At 41.7% G+C, this 25250-nt stretch overlaps 1 protein-coding gene across 11 annotated transcripts in view; it reads left to right on the top strand.

Annotated features, from left to right (window-relative positions):
• Positions 1-25250, top strand: part of gphnb (gephyrin b) — a 305397-nt gene that overhangs the window by 168910 nt on the left and 111237 nt on the right. For all 11 annotated transcript variants that reach the window (XM_034162748.1, XM_034162754.1, XM_034162758.1 and 8 more), the window contains exons 7-8: positions 2956-3228; positions 13956-14090. In XM_034162748.1, coding sequence (XP_034018639.1) covers positions 2956-3228; positions 13956-14090 — 408 coding nt within the window. The remainder of the gene's footprint in view (positions 1-2955; positions 3229-13955; positions 14091-25250) is intronic.

Here is a 25250-nt window from a genome sequence, read left to right on the forward strand (position 1 = left end):
CCTGGACATACTCCCGGACGTCGGCTTCCATAGACGCCCACCAGAAGCGCTGCCGGACCACTGCCACGGTTCTTCGCACCCCTGGGTGACAGGAGAGCTTGGAACCGTGACAGAAGTCAAGGACCGCAGCCCTGGCCTCTGGTGGGACGTACAGTTTGTTCTTCGGACCGGTCCCCGGGTCCGGGCTCCGTGTCAGGGCCTCCCGGACGGTCTTCTCCACGTCCCAGGTAAGGGCGGCCACGACAGTGGACTCGGGGATGATGGTGTCAGGGGGGTCTGACAGCTCGGTCTTGACCTCCTCTTCGTGCACCCGGGACAGGGCATCAGATCGTTGGTTCTTTGTCCCGGGGCGGTAGGTGATCTGGAAGTCAAAACGCCCGAAGAACAGCGACCAGTGGGCTTGCCTGGGGTTCAGACGCTTCGCGGTCCGGATGTACTCCAGGTTCCGATGGTCCGTGAAAACTGTAAATGGTACCGACGCTCCCTCCAACAGGTGTCTCCACTCTTCAAGAGCCTCCTTCACCGCAAGAAGTTCCCGATTGCCGACGTCATAGTTCCGTTCAGCTGGGGTCAACCTGCGGGAAAAGTAGGCACATGGATGGAGAACCTTGTCGGACTCCCCGCTCTGGGATAGCACGGCTCCTATCTCTGAGTCAGAGGCATCCACTTCAACAATAAACTGGCGCTTGGGATCGGGCTGTACCAGAACTGGTGCAGTTGAGAACCGGCGTTTCAACTCCCTAAACGTGGCTTCGCACCGATCCGACCAGGTGAAGGGGACTTTTGTGGAGGTCAGGGCTGTCAGGGGGCTAACTACCTGACTGTAACCCTTGATGAACCTCCGGTAGAAATTTGCAAAACCGAGGAACTGTTGTAGTTTCCTACGGTTCGTTGGTTGGGGCCAATCTCTCACCGCCGCAGCCTTGGCCGGATCAGGGGCGACGGAGTTGGAGGAGATGATGAACCCCAAGAAGGACAAAGAAGAGCGGTGGAACTCACACTTCTCGCCCTTCACAAACAGCCGGTTCTCCAACAACCGCTGTAGGACCTGACGTACATGCTTAACATGGGTCTCAGGATCCGGAGAAAAAATGAGTATATCGTCTAGATAATACGAAGACAAACCGATGCAGGAAGTCCCGCAAGTCCCGCAAGTCTTCAGCGGCCCACACAACAGAGTTATGGGATTAAAAATAACAGCAAGAATGGTGACAAAGGTCAGTTTCAGTTTGTACAGGATCAAAAGTTAAAGTTGCTCTAATTTTGGTAAAAGTAATGCAAATTATTATTTGCATTAACAGGGTTTTAAAAAAGGAATAGTTTGGACCATGTATCATGCTTAGTTACCACATTCCGGGGTAACATATGTCGCATGTCAAAGAATCCGATGGATGTTGACCTTGTTTGACCTTTACTTTGGAGACCAAGCATTCAACACTGTCAAAACTATTCCATTTATTAATCAGTATTAGTGCAGCCAATAATTTGCATCACGTTTTACCAAAATTGGAACAAGTTAAATTTTGACCTTTGTCACCATTCTTGCTGTTTTTACCCCATAACTCCATAACATTCAGTCACAGATAGTCCAAACTATACCTTTTTGGAATGTTTATGATCAGAGAAATAATGTGATGTAGGTTTCAATTTTATTAGAGCATTTTAAATTTTTGACCCCTGGTGTAATTCTTCAATTGACCTCTACCTGGCTGCATATTGAAAATTCAAGTGGCCAGTCAGTTCTATCAAAAGACTAATGTCTAAGGTGTATTTTGTGCCAAATGTGGTGCTTGTATCACCATTTGAAGGATTGTTTCAGTTTTCTGCTGCACTATTAAGCATGGAGTGATACACTACCTCCACAATACAATGCATATCACGATACACCTGTCATGATTCAGTATATATCACGATACATAATTACATTCCTGTTCGCAATAATTGTGCAGAAATGTAATCTGTCGCAAACGTCAAGCATTAAAGAAAGAAATTATCCTGAAATATAAATTGTAATGTTTGACGTTACCCGTTCCCTGTTTGCATATTTTATTCTTCAAGAGGCCATTATTTCTTCCACAGTGCAGCTGACTCATAATGGCATCACAATATTCATATTAAATAACAATACGATTTGATACAGGCACCACCATACAATTACCATGATACATGATGTATTGTTCCACCCCTAATATGCATCCAACCAGTGGTGCACTTGTGTGTAATGTATGTGAATCATAATCACATGCAATTTTAATTTTAAATCCAGGTTTGCGTCATCCTATTAAATCCAATAGAAATGTGGATCCTCTAAAGTGTGGCGTTGATTAATAATTCATCTTTTCAGCGCTTGAAATGAATGGGTAGATAATAACATTTCATAGTCTTGTGTGAAGAGAAAGTGTTCAGTAAAGCTGACAAGCTCACAGGCCCAGAAGGAAATGCACACCAATGTGACCAATGGGAGGCGCTGTGTGCAAAAGTGGTGAACAGGAAACCAGTGGTGCAATTAACCATCTGCCGATGACCACATTGTGATGATTAATCATTCATTTAATCTAAAGAAGGGGTTTTCTGAAAGACAAGAACTGACATTTTTACCACAGTTTACCATAAGGCACATGGAAAATTTGAGGCTCGATTAGCTTTGTTTGGGGATTTTTATTTATTTATTTTTTATTGTGGTGGTGTACAGTAGTAAAATTCTCACTAATTCTCGCTCTGATGTTTCAAATCAAATCACTTTTATTTATATAGCGCCAAATCACAACAAACAGTTGCCCCAAGGCGCTTAATGTTTCAACCTCTGTACAGTTTTCGCAGCATCAATGGCTGTTGTAATAAACTTCTTGTTTATGGTTATTCATTGCTGACAATGATATTTTTTTGTTGGTTTTTCTCGGTTGTAAAAACTGTTCATGTTTTGACTTTCACGACTTTCCCTCCCCTTCATCTAAGGAATGTTTCCAGTTCATCCTCCCAGCACTACCGCATGCCATCGACCTCCTCCGGGATGCTGTTGTAAAAGTCAAGGAGGCCGCAGACGAATTAGAAGACTTGCCATCGCCACCTCCGCCCTTGTCGCCGCCGCCCAACAGTTCGCCGCGCCGTCAGACGGAAGACAAAGGGGTCCAGTGTGAGGAGGAGGACGAGGAGAAGAAGGACAGCGGTGTGGCGTCCACAGAGGACAGCTCTTCCTCTCACATCACCGCCGCATCCATAGCCGCCAAGGTACCAGGGCGGACAAGAAGAGTGGGGGAGGGTTAGCGACACTGCTAAAGGGCGGTTCTTAGATTTGCTTTCATCCATTTTGAGCCGTTTTCTCACGTTTCTGTCTTCATTCAGACATATTATTTGTACACGCATGTTTTAAAGGTGCCACACACATCGTAGCATTTTAACATCAACAAATCACTGAAGGACACGTCGATCCCGTTTTCTGGCCCATGATTCAAACCTTTGAATATTGATTACCATTCGATACAGAGCCCAAAACTGATATATTTCCAAAAACTTTACATATATATATATATTAATAATAGTAAAGCGATAAGAATTTTGTATTTGGTACTTGGTCTCTCTCAGCAGAAGTGTGGTTTTGAAGTTGCATGTAGCTTGAAATAATCTTGTCCATTTCTTCCATTTCCAAGGCTGTTTTTAACCCCGTGACCATGGAGCAGTTTTTTTTCTTCATTTGTACTCACTGTTGCCTCAGTTTTCATCTGCAAATCATGCACATTTATCGCTATGGCACTCTGATTACTTGAAATAAAGAGAGTTCAGAAGTTACAATGTAATAAATCATAACAAAAGAACAAAATGTAAGTTGATCTTTGATCATTTGTTTTAATACAGTTTTAAAAAGTTGAAATTTAGCTATACAGCATTTTTCCAGTTGTCCACAAGTGTTACCAATACTGGGTAAACAATGCGGACGCCACGTTTCGTGTTACTTTCTCCCTCCTCAGAACTCTTCATTGTTTTTGTGCTCTTCTCTGTTCTGCAGTGTTCAGTTAAAAAATTAGGCAAGTTTTTGTCACTTGACTCTTGATCTCAGTTCAACCAGTCAAAGCTTTGCAGTTGGGCTGAGGAGCTCAGCTGTTTTTTTTTTTTTTGTCAAAATATTGATACAGCAAACCATTTATTTTTGGCAGACTTTAAATGAGACATCTATATTATAATAGCCAAGTGGCCTCTGCGTGCGTCCGTGCGTGTGTATGGCTTAGATCACAGAGAAACAGCTGACATTTGCTGTTTGGTATGTTTATTTATTTTTGGTCAAGGATGAACACTGCGAAAATGGAAACTTGATAGGATTAATATTTTTGGAGAAAGTAGCGATATTGGCGAACAACAGTGAACAATGGACATTGTGCTGTTTTAAATATTATTATGGTTCATGTTAGTTTAACTGTGTTGTTAGTGTTATTGATTTATTGTGTTTTTTTGTAGGTCAATTGGTTTAGTCAGTTTAGTTAGGTGTCATGTTGTTGTTACAATGAGTGGGAAGTGTAGTGCACTTGATGTCTTCCGTCATGTCTCTGTTTGTGGGTGTGTAAAATTAAAAGCACCCGCTTGGGGCAGAATGCAGAAAAGACAAGGCCTCTGTGTGTATGCGTGCAATGTGTGTGTATGGCTTTGATCATGAAGAAAGCAGGGAAAGCTGACATTTGCCATTTGGTATGCTTATGTGTTTTTGGTCAAGGATGAATGCTGCCAAAACGCAACATTGATAAGACTAACATTTTTGGAGAAGCTATGGATATTAGCTAACAACATTGAACAATGGACATTGATCATTACATTCTGGACTCACACGCCATTCCAGCAGGGGATGGTAAATCATCTATATATTAAAAGCGTGTGTGCATGATTTTTAGTAAGTTCAATGTAAGTAAATAGTATAATTGTAAATATGTTAAAAATACATGGATGACACAAGAAAGTGAAAACACTTATTTCCATTATGCCCCATTTAAAAATCAAATGACAAAATAGAAGTAAAAATAAAATAACAATACTGATAATACTACTACTATTACTACTACTAATAATAATAATAATAATGTGTGTATATGCTAACAAGAACTGAAGAAATTTATAAATAAATTAAGACAGTGAATTCACATTAAAAGTTTACGTAATTAACAGGAAATATAAGGGTTGAGTGCTTCTTCTACGAACTGTTTGAGGTGTAAGGCCTAAGGTTATAAAAACATTCTGGACTCACACACCATTCCAACTCATTATTGAAACTCCTTGAAAATGTCAGCTACCTATTTTGTAAACACTACTCAATCTAGAGCCCGTGGATCCCCAAGGGCAATGCGTTAGTAGAATTTAAATGACATTTCACTTAGATTTGGTTAGTTTTCCTGACAGAAGAGTTTGTTGTCCATGGTTAGCTCCAGGATTTAATTGCAGGTTTTTTTGTCCTGTAATATATCTGCGAATAAGTCCAAGGATGCATGACGACAAGGATGACAAGGATGCAGAAGAGTTGCCCCAAGCCAATAAATGCCATTAATTAGTAATGGGCTTGTTTCAGTTCTGAACATACCTTCAAATTTCATGCAGCCACACAAAGAGAACAAATGTCTTATTTTGTAGTTAAGATAAAACAAGGGAAATAGTTAAATTCCTGCAAATCTGTAACCGATGGGCTCAAAATCTCATTACTTTAAACATGCTTTCCTGATGTTATGAATGCTACAAGTGTCACCTTTAAATTGTAAGTTTGCTCATTTTCAACCCATTCAAAGTGTTTCCCATCAAAGCGAATTGTATACAGCCAGTTGGTGCCAAGGGCTTTTGAGAGATAGTGTTATCAAACATGTCTTTCGCTAATTACGATGCAAGCGTGTACCAATTCTGGAAGAAGGTCCAAAGTATCCTTTAGAGGACCTGGAAGATCCACTAATCCAAGACCTTTTTCCCAAATGTAGAGCTCTTTCCTCACATCCACACGAGCATTACGAGCAGTGCAAATAAGTCAGCACTGTGATATCTGGGGCCATTTGCAGTATTGCAGAATGTGATATGAAGTGTGAGGGTTCAGTTATGACACATGATGACAGGTGATAACTGAACAGTGTGAAGTGAACATGGTAAATATATTTTGTCGAACAAAGTAGCAAGGCTTCTTATTTACATGTGTGGATACAACAATTATTAACTGTTGCTTGATGCACCTTTTACAACCTTCAAATTAATGTAAAGAATTGCTCAAAAACAAGTAGATTTTTATGAAATGTTGTGGAAAAATGTATATGATCTGGAAGAGAAACCACTAAATTTTGAGGTAGATTTGCAAATATGGTTGCAATAAGACTCCTTATTCATAATCAACTTTCACAAAAGTTGGAAAAAAATACATACCTGTCCTGCAGTATCTACTGTGTATTTTAGGGAAGAGGCAAGATACATGTTTCGGTGGCTTTTCAGTCGTGTGACCATCTGAGAAATTGTGGAAGAGGTAGGCACGTCACAGCATGTCCTTTGGGAATTCAACACGGTGGCGCTTTTGCTCGGTCAGCTTCGTGCCAAAGCCATCGGCATGAATTTCGCTGCAACTCTTTTCATGGCCAAATCTTCTGTCACAGTGGAATGTGCCGAAAAAGTGCTGATGTCCACCTCTTCCGCAATTTTTTTCGGATAGTCACACGATGGTCCTGCATCACCACAGCGCTCACTTTGGAAATGATCTGGTCACTTCAGCATGTTGATGGCCGACCGGAACGCGGCTCGCTCTCCACCATTGTGCGGCCATCTTTAAACCGGTTGTACCGCTCCTTAATCTGTGTGATGCCCATAGGATTGTCACCAAAAGAAGTCTGAATAATCCGAATGGTTTCCACCTGGCTGTCGCCCAGTTTCTGGCAAAATTTGATGCAGTCGCGCTGCTCCAATCATTCCACCATTTTCCTTGGAATGAAAAAATGCCGAGCACACAGCACACGTCCCACACAAAGGCTGCTTACCAGGAAATGACGCAGTCGACAGGCGTGAAAAAATTCACGCACGCTCACAAAGGTTCAAGGTTGGCTCAGCGCACGTGATTCAAATCCATCAGGTTTTTGAAAAAAATAAAAAGGTCCGATACTTTTCTAACAGACCTTGTATGTATGTATGTATGTATGTATATATATATATATATATATATATATATATATATATATATATATATATAGTGAAATTAATAATAATAAGATTTATTTGAATCGTTTTTCAAACAAGATAGGCAGCTCAGAGTGCTCTTCATCAAGCCGTTTATACAACAAATGAAATAAGCAGATTTCAAATTTGGAAAAAGAATGGGAATAACTGACTTTAGGTCATGACTGGGAGCAGACTTCAGACTTCAGACAACTTTATTGATCCCAAAAAAGGGCAATTACGTTTACACTCCAATTACCTCAGACCAGATACAGCAATTAATCCACAGTTATTACTTGTTTACCGTAATAATGGCACACATCAAAATTAAAGACAACACATATACATTTGACATTGTTTATGTGCACTAAACTTGAAGTAGTCCATCTTCCGAATTGAGGCAAAGTGGGTGAAGGCTGCAGCAGGAGGGACCCGCACCGCCCAGCCTGGGGTTGAAGGCTGCAGCAGTAAAAACCACGCTGCCTTCGAGGTGGCAAGAAGGAAGCCAGGGTGGGGGGAGTGGAGAGACACGGGGGGGGGGGGGGGTGTAATAGGGATGGAGGGAGACATGCGTCGTGTGCAGATGAGTTAAATTTCTGTCAATTTCTGTCCGTGTGTGTGTAAAGTCTGACAGTTTCTGTCCGTGTATGTGTAAAGTCTGATGTTGCTAGGCTGGGGGGGTAGATGAGAAGGGGGGAGCCGAATTCCTTCACCAAGGCTGTAGATCCTTCTGGGGGAAGAGCAGGGAATTTGGCCTTCAGGAGCTGATAAGGCTGCCATGTTGATGTTTGGCGGAGAGATACAGAATTCTATTTACTGCACCCCTGACTGTCGAGAGTCCAAATTTACACTCAACAAAAATATAAATGCAACACTTTTGGTTTTGCTCCCATTTTGTATGAGATGAACTCAAAGATCTAAAACTTTTTCCACATACACAATATCACCATTTCCCTCAAATATTGTTCACAAACCAGTCTAAATCTGTGATAGTGAGCACTTCCCCTTTGCTGAGATAATCCATCCCACCTCACAGGTGTGCCATATCAAGATGCTGATTAGACACCATGATTAGTGCACAGGTGTGCCTTAGACTGTCCACAATAAAAGGTCACTCTGAAAGGTGCAGTTTGTTTTACTGGGGGGGGGGGGATACCAGTCAGTATCTGGTGTGACCACCATTTGCTGGATATTGGCAGGAACTGGTACACGCTGTCGTATACGCCGGTCCAGAGCATCCCAAACATGCTCAATGGGTGACATGTCCGGTGAGTATGCCGGCCATGCAAGAACTGGGACATTTTCAGCTTCCAAGAATTGTGTACAGATCCTTGCAACATGGGGCCGTGCATTATCCTGCTGCAACATGAGGTGATGTTCTTGGATGTATGGCACAACAATGGGCCTCAGGATCTCGTCACAGTATCTCTGTGCATTCAAAATGCCATCAATAAAATGCACCTGTGTTCTTCATCCATAACAGACGCCTGCCCATACCATAACCCCACCTCCACCATGGGCCACTCGATCCACAACATTGACATCAGAAAACCGCTCACCCACACGACACCACACACGCTGTCTGCCATCTGCCCTGAACAGTGTGAACCGGGATTCATCCGTGAAGAGAACACCTCTCCAACGTGCCAAACGCCAGCGAATGTGAGCATTTGCCCACTCAAGTCGGTTACGACGATGAACTGGAGTCAGGTCGAGACCCCGATGAGGACGACGAGCATGCAGATGAGCTTCCCTGAGACGGTTTCTGACAGTTTATGCAGAAATTCTTTGGTTATGCAAACTGATTGTTTCAGCAGCTGTCCGAGTGGCTGGTCTCAGACGATCTTGGAGGTGAACGTGCTGGATGTGGAGGTCCTGGGCTGGTGTGGTTACACGTGGTCTGCGGTTGTGAGGCTGGTTGGATGTACTGCCAAATTCTCTGCAACGCCTTTGGAGACGGCTTATGGTAGAGAAATGAACAGCTCTGGTTGACATTCCTGCTGTCAGCATGCCAATTACACGCTCCCTCAAATCTTGCGACATCTGTGGTATTGTGCTGTGTGATAAAACTGCACCTTTCAGAGTGGCCTTTTATTGTGGGCAGTCTAAGGCACACCTGTGCACTAATCATGGTGTCTAATCAGCATCTTGATATGGCACACCTGTGAGGTGGGATGGATTATCTCAGCAAAGGAGAAGTGCTCACTATCACAGATTTGGACTGGTTTGTGAACATGATTTGAGGGAAATGGTGATATTGTGTATGTGGAAAAAGTTTTAGATCTTTGAGTTCATCTCATACAAAATGGGAGCAAAACCAAAAGTGTTGCGTTTATATTTTTGTTGAGTGTATGAAGAATATTCTGTGGTCCTCAGCAGTACAATCTTATGCAATGCAGTGATTTGCTCTGAGATTGAATCCATTTTGCATTTGAGCTCAAGAGTTCACACAGTCTGAGATTACACAGCATTGCCCAACTCATTAATCATGACGGACTGATGAGGGGACAAAATTCTGGAAGCAGCTATCTTGCTAATATTCCTGTGGGTCAGGGCAGCGCATAAACTAATCAGCACCAAACCCCCCACCATAAAAGCAAATAGGAATGAATCCTCAACGTCTTCCACAGAGAGTGGAGCCGCATGTCACACTCCATTCTCTCAGGCGTCGAGAGCAAAGCCCGCTAGGTAGGTTCCATCAGGGCACACAGGGTCCCCAAACCCTGATCTCCTTGTCGAAAACAAATGGTGTCAATGGCGTTGAGAGACCAGCTGATCAATTCCATAGTTAATCCAAATCATAATTTGAAGAATTCAGTCTGGTGAAGCTGGGACTTTGAAGGTCGGAGCAGAGATAGAGAGCAGAAAGGCACGTGTTGTTGCCATGTGTTTCCACATCCACCACATTATGGAACCACCCAGAAACACAGCCAGTTCATTCCCACTTCCCAAAGTTAACCATCTGTGCTTCTGTCTTGGCATCCCCTTGGCCTTTTCTAATCGCTGGGGTCTTCCTGACTGGGGTACATCTGTGCTGGATCATGCCTAGAAGCACGCCATATGGCCAGTATCTCATAGCTGAGGTTGTCTCACAATGTAAGTGATCCTCCTCATCCAAGTCTCCCCAAGTAACTATTCATTTGGTACAAACTCATTCTCGTGGGGGACAAGGATTCTCTGAAGAAACCTTGTACCAAAGACTTCCACTTGTCACTGGTTAGTGTCTGAGTCTACCAACCATATTGTAAGATAGGTAGCACCAGGACTCTAAAGACATGTATTTTCAATCTCCTGCACAGCATTGCCAATAACTTCTGTCCACCAGTGTCATACCTCCATACACTCTTCCCAGATTGTGAAGCCAGAAACATGAATGTCATTGCTGATATATGAAAATCCCTGCTTCATCGCATTCAGATACATTTCTGGTGGCCACGTCCAGGAAGTCATTGAGTGCCTAGATCTTAGTCTCGATCGAGTACAATTACAAACTCTGGAGAACAAACCCATCACACATCTTCTCAAGTGCTACAATCAGGGCATCCATTGATTCTACAAAGATCAAAGTGTTGTTTCAGAAGTCAGGGTTGGTAAGCCTTCCCCAGTTGACAAAGGCATTGACGTGCCGGTCTCCAGAACCAAACTCAACCCAGCACCCAGTCCATTCAAGCATAGGAGCCATAACACATCCCAGAGAACACCAAAATTTACTGGGGAAAATTTTGAGTATATGCACAACCATCACTCACAGGGACCAGTCATCAGGTCTCTGACTATCAGAATAGAGAACTCCCAGAATTAAGCCATATTCAAGAATAACATAGACAATAAAATTTCAACAAAGAATAAACCATGATATAAAACAAAACAAGTGATGGGTGTTTTGGAATTTGGGTAGTGTCTTTATAATTGACTTTATAAAAGAACAAATACCTAAAATTATGTTTTAAAGGGTTTGGATAAAGGGGTGGAGCTAGGGTCATTTAAAATGTATAATTTTTAAAACAATAATGGTAGGGTGAGGACATAGAATGGATATTATTGCACCTAGTGAAAAGCTTGAGCTTGGCCTGACATGGCTATATGACCATTTAGGTCTTATCCAAGAAATAAAGTGCAGAACCAAGAAATTTAAAAATAAGTTTTAACAGAATGCTTTCAGAGCAGCATGGTGGTTTAGTGGTTAGCACTGTTGCCTCACAGCAAGACGGTAATGTGATTGATTCCCACCTGTGGCCCTTCTGTGTTTGCATGTTCACTCCGTGTTTGCCTGGGTTATCTCTGGGTGGTCCAGCTTCCTCCCACATCCAAAGACATGAAGGTTAGGTAAATTGGAAACTTTAAATTGTCCGTAGGTGTGCGGGTGTGAATGTGTTTGTTTGTCTGTATGTGGCCCTGCGACAGACCGTCCAGGGTGTACCCTGCCTCACGTCCTGACTGCTGGGATAAGCTCCAGCCCCCCATGACCTGATCTTTGATAAGTAGTTGAAGATGAGTGTGTGTGAGGATGCTTCCAGCAGTTAAATCAGAAAAAATTATCAGGCAACAGTTTACTGAAACAGTAAGATGGGTTCATTACACATAAAGGCAGTCCAACAAGAGCAAAGGTACAACTAACATCAGGCTATGGCGTGGTCAAGAAAACAGGCAAGTAGGTGGTCATAAACACAAGGAGGCTAGCAGAATGAGGAAACACAATGAAAAGAGCTGGAAACTAAGGCACAAGGCGCATCGATCTGGTGGGGAACAAGGCAACCAGTGGATCTTAAATATATCCAGGGGATGAGCTACAAATAGCTCATAGCTCATACAAATAGAAACACAGGCGTAGAAAGTGCCAGAACAAGGGTGTGGCCAGACAGAGGGAAACGCCCACCACCAAGCACCAGGAGACAAACAAAAGAGATAGAGACAGACAGACCCAAGCAGGAAAAAACCCAGCAAGAGAATAAACACACCCCGAAAACCAATGAACAAAAAAATAACAAAACAGATCAGAAAATAAAGCAGAAGACATAGCAAAATCTCAAACCCTGACAAAAATGAGGCAAAGCTTAAAGGCATGTCTGAGGATACCATGTGTTTCCGGCTTGAGGCACCAGTTTCGCAATGGTTGTTAAAGGTGCAAGAAGATCTTGAGTTGAAAACGAGTAAACCTGTTCATAAACGTACCTATGGCATGTATCTTATAGAACACATAGCATGACTGTGTGTACATGTATGTGAACACTCATGTAACATCAAGTATCTCTGCATACCCACCATCCTATCCTACCCTGTCTGCAGCCTGGACCCTGCATTATGGCTCTGTTGACAGGGTAACATCACACCTCATTGTGCAGTCACAAATGGATGTTGGTAAGACTCCGCCCCCTGATATCTCAGAATCATTATGTTGTCATATTTTTGATCGTACTTTCCCTTCATCTGCATCAGCCATAACTGAGCATGGTCGTTAGATGATACACCACCATGCATTGGAGACGTTGTATTCGTCGTCTTGACTGTTTGTATAAATGTGTCTACACTTGCTTGTACGTACGTGTCTAGATTCTGTATTTTTTGACATAAATTATCTGTGTTTGTGCCTGTATATGTGTTCATGGTCTTTATATATACACTCAACAAAAATATAAACGCAACACTTTTGGTTTTGCTCCCATTTTGTATGAGATGAACTCAAAGATCTAAAACTTTTTCCACATACACAATATCACCATTTCCCTCAAATATTGTTCACAAACCAGTCTGAATCTGTGATAGTGAGCACTTCTCCTTTGCTGAGATAATCCATCCCACCTCACAGGTGTGCCATACCAAGATGCTGATTAGACACCATGATTAGCGCAGAGGTGTGCCTTAGACTGCCCACAATAAAAGGCCACTCTAAAAGGTGCAGTTTTATCACACAGCACAATGCCACAGATGTCGCAAGATTTGAGGGAGCGTGCAGTTGGCATGGTGACAGCAGGAATGTCAACCAGAGCTGTTGCTCGTGTATTGAATGTTCATGTCTCTACCATAAGCCGTCTCCAAAGTCGTTTCAGAGAATTTGGCAGTACATCCAACTAGCCTCACAACCGCAGACCATGTGTAACCACACCAGCCCAGGACCTCCACATCCAGCATGTTCACCTCGAAGATCGTCTGAGACCAGCCACTCGGACAGCTGCTGAAACAATCGGTTTGCATAACCAAAGAATTTCTGCACAAACTGTCAGAAACCGTCTCAGGGAAGCTCATCTGCATGCTCGGCGTCCTCATCGGTGTCTCGACCTGACTCCAGTTCGTCGTCATAACCGACTTGAGTCGGCAAATGCTCACATTCGCTGGTGTTTGGCACGTTGGAGAGGTGTTCTCTTCACGGATGATGCGAAGGAGATGTGTTGCACTGCATGAGGCAAATGGTGGTCACACCAGATACTGACTGGTATCCCCCCCCCAATAAAACAAAACTGCACCTTTCAGAGTGGGCTTTTATTGTGGACAGTCTAAGGCACACCTGTGCACTAATCATGGTGTCTAATCAGCATCTTGGTATGGCACACCTGTGAGGTGGGATGGATTATCTCAGCAAAGGAGAAGTGCTCACTATCACAGATTTCGACTGGTTTGTGAACAATATTTGAGGGAAATGGTGATATTGTGTATGTGGAAAAAGTTTTAGATCTTTGAGTTCATCTCATACAAAATGGGAGCAAAACCAAAAGTGTTGCGTTTATATTTTTGTTGAGTATATATATATATATATATATATGCATGTGTATCTTTGTATGTTTGTGTGTGTCTGTGTGTGACCTTAGATTCCAGACTCCATTATCTCGCGGGGTGTGCAGGTGTTGCCCAGGGATACAGCGTCTCTTAGCACCACGCCCTCAGAGTCACCTCGCGCCCAGGCCACCTCCCGCCTCTCTACTGCTTCCTGTCCCACACCCAAAGTAAGCTCACATACGCACTCAAACATTGTTTCTACAAATTTGTAATTGTGGGGACCTTCTAGTCACAATATTTATTTCTGTGTCTCATAAACTCTCTGATCTTTAACCCTCTGGGGTCCGAGGGCATTTTTTGGACAGTTCACTCGCTTGGCATAAATGTTTTATTATTGCTGTTAACAGCTCTCCCTGCATCCCACAATCAAGTTTTCTGTCTCTTTTTTCAGGACAACCTGTACTTTCAGAATATATATGCTATAGTGGTGTTTTATAAGTGTAATAAAGGTTTACAATCAGAAAGAAGAAGGGAAAAAGTAAAGCAGAAAATAATTTTCCACAGACATTTATTCAAAACAAACAGCAAACTGTAATAAACAACTGTTTTGACACTTTATAAAGGTAATTTGAGGTCTTGTGTGAAAGGCTATACAACAAAAAGGTTCAAACAATAAACACAAATGCACATTTTGAACAATATATACAAAATGGTCTATGCGTTTTGTTTGTCTTCATCTCAAAGCAGTTTCATCACACATCTTCCCAAGTGCTACAATCAGGGCATCCATCGATTCTGCAAAGATCAAAGTGTCGTTTCAGAAGTCAGGGTTGGTAAGCCTTCCCCAGTTGACAAAGGCACTGAGGTGCCGGTCTCCAGAACCAAACCCAACCCAGCACCCAGTCCATTCAAACATAGGAGCCATAACGCATCCCAGCGAACACCAAAATTTACTGGGGAAAAATTTGAGTATATGCACAACCATCACTCACAGGGACCCGTCATCAGGTCTCAGAGTCCCCCCCCCCCCGCTCCATTGATATGGTAAACAGTGCTTCACAGGCAAACTAGTGGAGCAATCCTGATACTCACACACTCTTTGTTTGACCACGTGAGATTGTCATCAGAGGCCCTCCAAACCAATTCCGATTGGACACTCACATTGTGCACGTCATCACACAGCCTCTATGAGGAGAACAAAGATGGTGGACAGCTGGTTCGAAAGTCTGCGGAGTTAACTTTTCAGCAACAACAAAAGTAAGTTTCTATCTCATATCATTAAAAAGTTATTTATAATTTAGTAAAACTTGGTCTCATTCATCGCATACAACGGCATCGGCCCCAGAGGGTTAAAGTCTTCCTGATCCTAAACTCTCTCTTTAAACTCTAGATGACCCAAAACACTCTCCAAACTGTACTTGACCCAAAGCGTTGTTGTCTGTAAACTCTACCTGACCCTGCACTCTACTGAACTTTAAACACTCTTATCTCTAAAGTGTATCTGACCTGAAAGTTTCTTGTCTTTAAGCACTCGCTGACCCGAAACTCTCACCATGACCCTGAAATCTCTTGCCTTTAAACTCTACCTGAAAGCCTGCCATCTTCCAGTTCTACCGGATCCTAAACTCTTTCTATTCTCAGCTTGACCTGACCCTAAACTCTTGTCTTTAGACATGACCCATGGCCCTAGACCATCATCTCAACACTGTTTCTTCCGAAATGGTGTTCTCTTTAAATTGTAACAGACCTTAACTTTTCATATCTAAACTGCCTGATTCCTAAGCACTCCAATCTTTTAATCATACCTGCCTCTAAACTTTTCCATTTTTATTTCTACCTGACCCTAAACTCTGTTGTGTTTAGATTATACCCGTTCTTAAAGCTTCTCTAAATTCCACCTGGCCCCCAAATTCTTCCATTTCTAAAATCTCCCTGACCCTAAATTTTAGTAAACTTAAACTTTCCATAACCCTATAACCTCTCCTTCACCCGAGACTCCCATCTCAGAACTCTACCTGACCATTAATGCTCTTGTCGTTAAACTCTGCCTGACTCTAAACTCCCATTTGCATTCTCTTTCTGACCATAAACTCTCTTGGCTTTACAGTCTGCCAGCTTCTGCTTGATCCTAAGATGACTCTACACTCTCATCTCTACCTCTCTCTGGTCCTACAATCTCATCTCTAAACCAAATCTGACCCAAATCTCGTTTGTCTCTAAAATCCACCTGATCCTGATCTTTCATTTCTAAATTCTACCTGACCTTATAAATCTCATCTCTCAACTTTACCTGACCTTATATTGTCTTCTCTTTAATCTGTCTGATGCTAATCTCTCAACTAAACTCTTGCATTGCTGAAACCACACTGGCCCTAAACATTTGTCTCTAAACGGTTCTTGACTCTAAACTCTTCTATCTTTATATCCTACCTGGCCTTAAATTCTTGTCATCTATAAATATTACGTGACATGAAACTCTTCTGTGTCTAAAATCCTGATCTTAAGCTTTTGTTTCTATACTTTCTAAATTCTTTTGTCTTCAAACTGTAACCCTAAAATATGTCATCTTTAAGCTCAACCTGACACTAAAATTGTTTTTAAGTTAAGACCCAAATTTCTCATATCTAAAATCTACCTGACTCTGAACTATCCCATCTTTAAACTCTACCTCTAAACTCTCTTCTCTAAACTGTATCTGTCACTAAAATGTCCCATCTCTAAAGTCTACCTGATCCTTTGTCCTCTTTGAACTTTACCGGACCCAAGGAGTGTTCATCTCTAAACTCAATGGGACCCTAATAGTGCAGCAGATAACTGAAACAATCCTGCAAATGGTGATACAAGCATCAAAAATTATTGGTTGAGCTAATAGGATGAATAAATGGAATAGTTTTGACAGTGTTGAATGTTTGGTTTCCAAAGTAAAGGTCAAACAAGCTCAACGTCTATTGGATTCTATGACGTCACATATGTGTGAGACTCAGGGTTGGTAAACCTTGGCCCCCACCTCTCCTCCACCCGCACGCTGAGCATCGGCTCTCCACAGGGCTGCGTGCTGAGCCCCCTCCTCTACTGCCTCTGCACCTACGACTGCAGACCAGCCCACAAGAACAACCTTATCATCAAGTTTGCATATGATACCACAGTGGTCAGTCTCATCTCCGGAGGTGATGAGGCTGCCTACAGAGAGGAGATCCGGCAGCTGGCAGCCTGGTGCTCAGAGAACAACCTCGCTCTGAACACTAGGAAGACCAGAGAGGTCATCATTGACTTCAGGAAACACTGCACCGACCCTGCCCCCCTTCTCATCAACGGCGAGCGTGTGGAAAGGGTCCACACCTTCAGGGATCTCGGCGTTCTCATCTCAGACTGCATCTCCTGGTCCAACAACTCCTCTATCCTCAAGAAGGCTCAGCAGCGGCTACACTTCCTGAGAGTCCTCAGGAAGTACAACCTCAACACCGACCTGCTGCTGGCCTTCTACCGCTCATCCATTGAGAGCCTGCTGACATACTGCATCACAGTATGGTTTGGCAGCTCCACCGCTGCTGACAGGGAGAGAATGCAGAGGGTTGTTAAGGCAGCACAGAAGATCATTGGCCGCCCTCTCCCCTCCCTGTTGGACATTTACACCTCCTGCTGCCTCAGCAGAGCCAAAGCGATCTCCAAAGACTGCTTTCACCCTGCCTCTGCCCTGTTTGACCTGATGCCCTCAGGGAGGCGCTACAGACTCACAAGGACAAAAACAAACAGACTGAAAAACAGTTTATTCCCCAAAGCCATAACCACATTGAACTCTAGCATGCACTGATCCTCCTCGTGCAATCCTAACAATGTGCAATAACCCAATCACCCATAGACAATATACATTTCTGTGCAATATATTTATATCCTAGCCGCACTTTGCACTAGTGTCAATTCTATATATATTTTTCCTTACATTGTTGAGTTTTTCTTTATATCTTGTTTTTGATACATACTCTTGCACTATTTTTTATCTCTTTTTTTGCACTATTTTTATTTTTATTCTATTTTATTGTACTGCAACTGGATGCCCTAATCTCGTTGTACCAATGTATAACGACAATAAAAGGCATTCTGATTCTGATATGTCAACCCGTAACATGATAACTAAGCATGACACATGGTCCAAACTATTCCTTTTTAAAACTCGGTTACTCAACTAATAATTTGCGGCACGCTTTACCAAAATTGGGGCAACTTTAACTTCTTACTACTACTTCTTTAAGTGCTTTGCAGGTTTGTATCCATCTTTAATCTGCATTGTTTGATATCTTTGGGTCTAACTTTTTGTTGCCCATTTAAATGTGGTGCTATCAACTTAATTGATCAGAATCAAATGTATGAAGTTCAAATTAACTTTTTGTGTACTTGTTGGTGCTGTTCAAGCCTGCAGGTGTGTGAAGCTGCATTATTAGGCACAAACTAATGCTCAAACTATTGTACCTGAGCACAAATTTAAACCTAATCTTTCAATGGCATGTGGAAATGTATAACATGGACTTAACTTAAATAAAAACAGATCAGTTTGATTATAATCAGGATTGCACTGAAATACCATCAAACACCCTCAACACACTTCTACCATAAACTAACACAATCCTTCTCATTGCTAATTTTCTGATCTAATTTGTTTTTCCTGCTAAGCATACTTCAGCTATACTGAAAATTCTTTCAAAATATTCTAAGGTTCCGTGTTCACATTGCAGTCTTCTTCTGAGCTCCAGGATCAATGTCAATTTTTTTAGATTGCTCTACCTTATAGCACCTTCAACTGCACCACAGACTAAAACAGTTAAATGTGGTCTATTAAACATTAGGTCTCTCTCTTCTAAGTCCCTGTTAGTAAATGATATAATAATTGATCAACATATTGATTTATTCTGCCTTACAGAAACCTGGTTACAGCAGGATGAATATGTTAGTTTAAATGAGTGAACACCCCCGAGTCACACTAACTGCCAGAATGCTTGTAGCACGGGCCGAGGCGGAGGATTAGCAGCAATCTTCCATTCCAGCTTATTAATTAATCAAAAACCCAGACAGAGCTTTAATTCATTTGAAAGCTTGACTCTTAGTCTTGTCCATCCAAATTGGAAGTCCCAAAAACTAGTTTTATTTGTTATTATCTATCGTCCACCTGGTCGTTACTGTGAGTTTCTCTGTGAATTTTCAGACCTTTTGTCTGACTTAGTGCTTAGCTCAGATAAGATAATTATAGTGGGCGATTTTAACATCCACACAGATGCTGAGAATGACAGCCTCAACACTGCATTTAATCTATTATTAGACTCAATTGGCTTTGCTCAAAATGTAAATGAGTCCACCCACCACTTTAATCATATCTTAGATCTTGTTCTGACTTATGGTATGGAAATAGAAGACTTAACAGTATTCCCTGAAAACTCCCTTCTGTCTGATCATTTCTTAATAACGTTTACATTTACTCTGATGGACTACCCAGCAGTGGGGAATAAGTTTCATTACACTAGAAGTCTTTCAGAAAGCGCTGTAACTAGGTTTAAGGATATGATTCCTTCTTTATGTTCTCTAATGCCATATCAATCAACTTCAATCAACTTTTTTTTTTATATAGCGCCAAATCACAACAAACAGTTGCCCCAAGGCGCTTTATATTGTAAGGCAAGGCCATACAATAATTATGAAAAACCCCAACGGTCAAAACGACCCCCTGTGAGCAAGCACTTGGCTACAGTGGGAAGGAAAAACTCCCTTTTAACAGGAAGAAACCTCCAGCAGAACCAGGCTCAGGGAGGGGCAGTCTTCTGCTGAGACTGGTTGGGGCTGAGGGAAAGAACCAGGAAAAAGACATGCTGTGGAGGGGGGCAGAGATCGATCACTAATGATTAAATGCAGAGTGATGCATACAGAGCAAAAAGAGAAAGAAACAGTGCATCATGGGAACCCCCCCCACAGTCTACGTCTAAAGCAGCATAACCAAGGGATGGTCCAGGGTCACCTGATCCAGCCCTAACTATAAGCCTTAGCGAAAAGGAAAGTTTTAAGCCTAATCTTAAAAGTAGAGAGGGTATCTGTCTCCCTGATCTGAATTGGGAGCTGGTTCCACAGGAGAGGAGCCTGAAAGCTGAAGGCTCTGCCTCCCATTCTACTCTTACAAACCCTAGGAACTACAAGTAAGCCTGCAGTCTGAGAGCGAAGCGCTCTAATGGGGTAATATGGTACTACGAGGTCCCTAAGATAAGATGGGACCTGATTATTCAAAACCTTATAAGTAAGAAGAAGAATTTTAAATTCTATTCTAGAATTAACAGGAAGCCAATGAAGAGAGGCCAACACGGGTGAAATATGCTCTCTCCTGCTAGTCCCCGTCAGTACTCTAGCTGCAGCATTTTGAATTAACTGAAGGCTTTTTAGGGAACTTTTAGGACAACCTGATAATAATGAATTACAATAGTCCAGCCTAGAGGAAATAAATGCATGAATTAGTTTTTCAGCATCACTCTGAGACAAGACCTTTCTGATTTTAGAGATATTGCGTAAATGCAAAAAGGCAGTCCTACATATTTGTTTAATATGCGCTTTGAATGACATATCCTGATCAAAAATGACTCCAAGATTTCTCACAGTATTACTAGAGGTCAGGGAAATGCCATCCAGAGTAAAGATCTGGTTAGACACCATGCTTCTAAGATTTGTGGGGCCAAGTACAATAACTTCAGTTTTATCTGAGTTTAAAAGCAGGAAATTAGAGGTCATCCATGTCTTTATGTCTGTAAGACAATCCTGCAGTTTAGCTAATTGGTGTGTGTCCTCTGGCTTCATGGATAGATAAAGCTGGGTATCATCTGCGTAACAATGAAAATTTAAGCAATACCGTCTAATAATACTGCCTAAGGGAAGCATGTATAAAGTGAATAAATTTGGTCCTAGCACAGAACCTTGTGGAACTGTGAAGAAGATTCCCCATTTACATGAACAAACTGTAATCTATTAGACAAATATGATTCAAACCACCGCAGCGCAGTGCCTTTAATACCTATGACATGCTTTAATCTCTGTAATAAAATTTTATGGTCAACAGTATCAAAAGCAGCACTGAGGTCCAACAGAACAAGCACAGAGATAAGTCCACTGTCCGAAGCCATAAGAAGATCATTTGTAACCTTCACTAATGCTGTTTCTGTACTATGATGAATTCTAAAACCTGACTGAAACTCTTCAAATAGACCATTCCTCTGCAGGTGATCAGTTAGCTGTTTTACAACTACCCTCTCAAGAATCTTTGAGAGAAAAGGAAGGTTGGAGATTGGCCTATAATTAGCTAAGATAGCTGGGTCAAGTGATGGCTTTTTAAGTAATGGTTTAATTACTGCCACCTTAAAAGCCTGTGGTACATAGCCAACTAACAAAGATAGATTGATCATATTTAAGATTGAAGCATTAAATAATGGTAGGACTTCCTTGAGCAGCCTGGCAGGAATGGGGTCTAATAAACATGTTGATGGTTTGGATGAAGTAACTAATGAAAATAACTCAGACAGAACAATCGGAGAGAAAGAGTCTAACCAAATACCGGCATCACTGAAAGCAGCCAAAGATAACGATACATCTTTGGGATGGTTATGAGTAATTTTTTCTCTAATAGTCAAAATTTTGTTAGCAAAGAAAGTCATGAAGTCATTACTAGTTAAAGTTAATGGAATACTCAGCTCAATAGAGCTCTGACTCTTTGTCAGCCTGGCTACAGTGCTGAAAAGAAAACTGGGGTTGTTCTTATTTTCTTCAATTAGTAATGAGTAGAAAGATGTCCTAGCTTTATGGAGGGCTTTTTTATAGAGCAACAAACTCTTTTTCCAGGCTAAGTGAAGATCTTCTAAATTAGTGAGACGCCATTTCCTCTCCAACTTACGGGTTATCTGCTTTAAGCTACGAGTTTGTGAGTTATACCACGGAGTCAGACACTTCTGATTTAAAGCTCTCTTTTTCAGAGGAGCTACAGCATCCAAAGTTATCTTCAATGAGGATGTAAAACTATTGACGAGATACTCTAACTCCCTTACAGAGTTTAGGTAGCTACTCTGCTCTGTGTTGGTATATGACATTAGAGAACATAAAGAAGGAATTATATCCTTAAACCTAGTTACAGCGCTTTCTGAAAGACTTCTAGTGTAATGAAACTTATTTCCCACTGCAGGGTAGTCCATCAGGGTAAATGTAAATGTTATTAAAAAATGATCAGACAGAAGGGAGTTCTCAGGGAATACTGTTAAGTCTTCTATTTCCATACCATAAGTCAGAACAAGATCTAAGATATGATTAAAGTGGTGGGTGGACTCATTTACGTTTTGAGCAAAGCCATTAGAGTCTAATAATAGATTAAATGCAGTGTTGAGGCTGTCATTCTCAGCATCTGTGTGGATGTTAAAATCGCCCACTATAATTATCTTATCTGAGCTAAGCACTAAGTCAGACAAAAGGTCTGAAAATTCACAGAGAAACTCACAGTAACGACCAGGTGGACGATAGATAATAACAAATAATACTGGTTTTTGGGACTTTCAAATGAATTAAAGCTCTGTCTAGGTTTTTGATTAATTAATAAGCTGGAATGGAAGATTGCTGCTAATCCTCCGGCCCGGCCCGTGCTACGAGCATTCTGACAGTTAGTGTGACCCGGGGGTGTTGACTCATTTAAACTAACATATTCATCCTGCTGTAACCAGGTTTCTGTTAGGCAGAATAAATCAATACGTTGATCAATTATTATATCATTTACCAACAGGGACTTAGAAGAGAGAGACCTAATGTTTAATAGACCACATTTAACTGTTTTAGTCTGTGGTGCAGTTGAAGGTGCTATATTATTTTTTTCTTTTTGAATTTTTATGCTTAAATAGATTTTTGCTGGTTATTGGTGGTCTGGGAGCAGGCACCGTCTCTACGGGGATGGGGTAATGAGGGGATGGCAGGGGGAGAGAAGCTGCAGAGAGGTGTATAAGACCACAGCTCTGCCTCCTGGTCCCAACGCTGGACAGTCACAGTTTGGAGGATCCAAGAAAATTGGCCAGATTTCTAGAAATGAGAGCTGCTCCATCCAAAGTGGGATGGATGCCGTCTCTCCTAACAAGACCAGGTTTTCCCCAGAAGCTTTGCCAATTATCTATGAAGCCCACCTCATTTTTTGGACACCACTCAGACAGCCAGCAATTCAAGGAGAACATGCGGCTAAACATGTCACTCCCGGTCTGATTGGGGAGGGGCCCAGAGAAAACAACAGAGTCCGACATTGTTTTTGCAAAGTTACACACCGATTTAATGTTAATTTTAGTGACCTCCGATTGGCGTAACCGAGTGTCATTACTGCCGACGTGAATTACAATCTTACCAAATTTACGCTTAGCCTTAGCCAGCAATTTCAAATTTCCTTCAATGTTGCCTGCTCTGGCCCCCGGAAGACAATTGACAATGGTTGCTGGTGTCACATAACTTCACATTTCTCAAAACAGAGTCGCCAATAACCAGAGTTTGATCCTCGGCGAGTGTATCGTCGAGTGGGGAAAAACGGTTAGAGATGTGAACGGGTTGACGGTGTACACGGGGCTTCTGTTTAGGGCTACGCTTCCTCCTCACAGTCACCCAGTCAGCCTGCTTTCCCCATATACCAACACAGTGCAGAGTAGCTGCCTAAACTCTGTAAGTGAGATAGAGTATCTCATCAATAGTTTTACATCCTCATTGAAGACAACTTTGGATGCTGTAGCTCCTCTGAAAAAGAGAGCTTTAAATCAGAAGTGCCTGACTCCGTGGTATAACTCACAAACTCGCAGCTTAAAGCAGATAACCCATAAGTTGGAGAGGAAATGGCGTCTCACTAATTTAGAAGATCTTCACTTAGCCTGGGAAAAGAGTCTGTTGCTCTATAAAAAAGCCCTCCGTAAAGCTAGGACATCTTACTACTCATCACTAATTGAAGAAAATAAGAACAACCCCAGGTTTCTTTTCAGCACTGTAGCCAAGCCGACAAAGAGTCAGAGCTCTATTGAGCCAAGTATTCCTTTAACTTTAACTAGTAATGACTTCATGACTTTCTTTGCTAATAAAATTTTAACTATTAGAGAAAAAATTACTCATAACCATCCCAAAGACGTATCGTTATCTTTGGCTGCTTTCAGTGATGCCTGTATTTGGTTAGACTCTTTCTCTCAGATTGTTCTGTCTAAGTTATTTTCATTAGTTACTTCATCCAAACCATCAACATGTCTGTTAGACCCCATTCCTACCAGGCTGCTCAAGGAAGCCCTACCATTATTTAATGCTTCGATCTTAAATATGATCAATCTATCTTTATTAGTTGGCTATGTACCACAGGCTTTTAAGGTGGCAGTAATTAAACCATTACTTAAAAAGCCATCACTTGACCCAGCTATCTTAGCTAATTATAGGCCAATCTCCAACCTTCCTTTTCTCTCAAAAATTCTTGAAAGGGTAGTTGTAAAACAGCTAACTGATCATCTGCAGAGGAATGGTCTATTTGAAGAGTTTCAGTCAGGTTTTAGAATTCATCATAGTACAGAAACAGCATTAGTGAAGGTTACAAATGATCTTCTTATGGCCTCGGACAGTGGACTCATCTCTGTGCTTGTTCTGTTAGACCTCAGTGCTGCTTTTGATACTGTTGACCATAAAATTTTATTACAGAGATTAGAGCATGCCATAGGTATTAAAGGCACTGCGCTGCGGTGGTTTGAATCATATTTATCTAATAGATTACAATTTGTTCATGTAAATGGGGAATCTTCTTCACAGACTAAGGTTAATTATGGAGTTCCACAAGGTTCTGTGCTACGACCAATTTTATTCACTTTATACATGCTTCCCTTAGGCAGTATTATTAGACGGCATTGCTTAAATTTTCATTGTTACGCAGATGATACCCAGCTTTATCTATCCATGAAGCCAGAGGACACACACCAATTAGCTAAACTGCAGGATTGTCTTATAGACATAAAGACATGGATGACCTCTAATTTCCTGCTTTTAAACTCAGATAAAACTGAAGTTATTGTACTTGGCCCCACAAATCTTAGAAACATGGTGTCTAACCAGATCCTTACTCTGGATGGCATTACCCTGACCTCTAGTAATACTGTGAGAAATCTTGGAGTCATTTTTGATCAGGATATGTCATTCAAAGCGCATATTAAACAAATATGTAGGACTGCTTTTTTGCATTTACGCAATATCTCTAAAATTAGAAAGGTCTTGTCTCAGAGTGATGCTGAAAAACTAATTCATGCATGTATTTCCTCTAGGCTGGACTATTGTAATTCATTATTATCAGGTTGTCCTAAAAGTTCCCTGAAAAGCCTTCAGTTAATTCAAAA

This window comes from Thalassophryne amazonica, chromosome 21 (assembly GCF_902500255.1).
Source record: "Thalassophryne amazonica chromosome 21, fThaAma1.1, whole genome shotgun sequence".
Lineage (NCBI taxonomy): Eukaryota > Metazoa > Chordata > Actinopteri > Batrachoidiformes > Batrachoididae > Thalassophryne > Thalassophryne amazonica.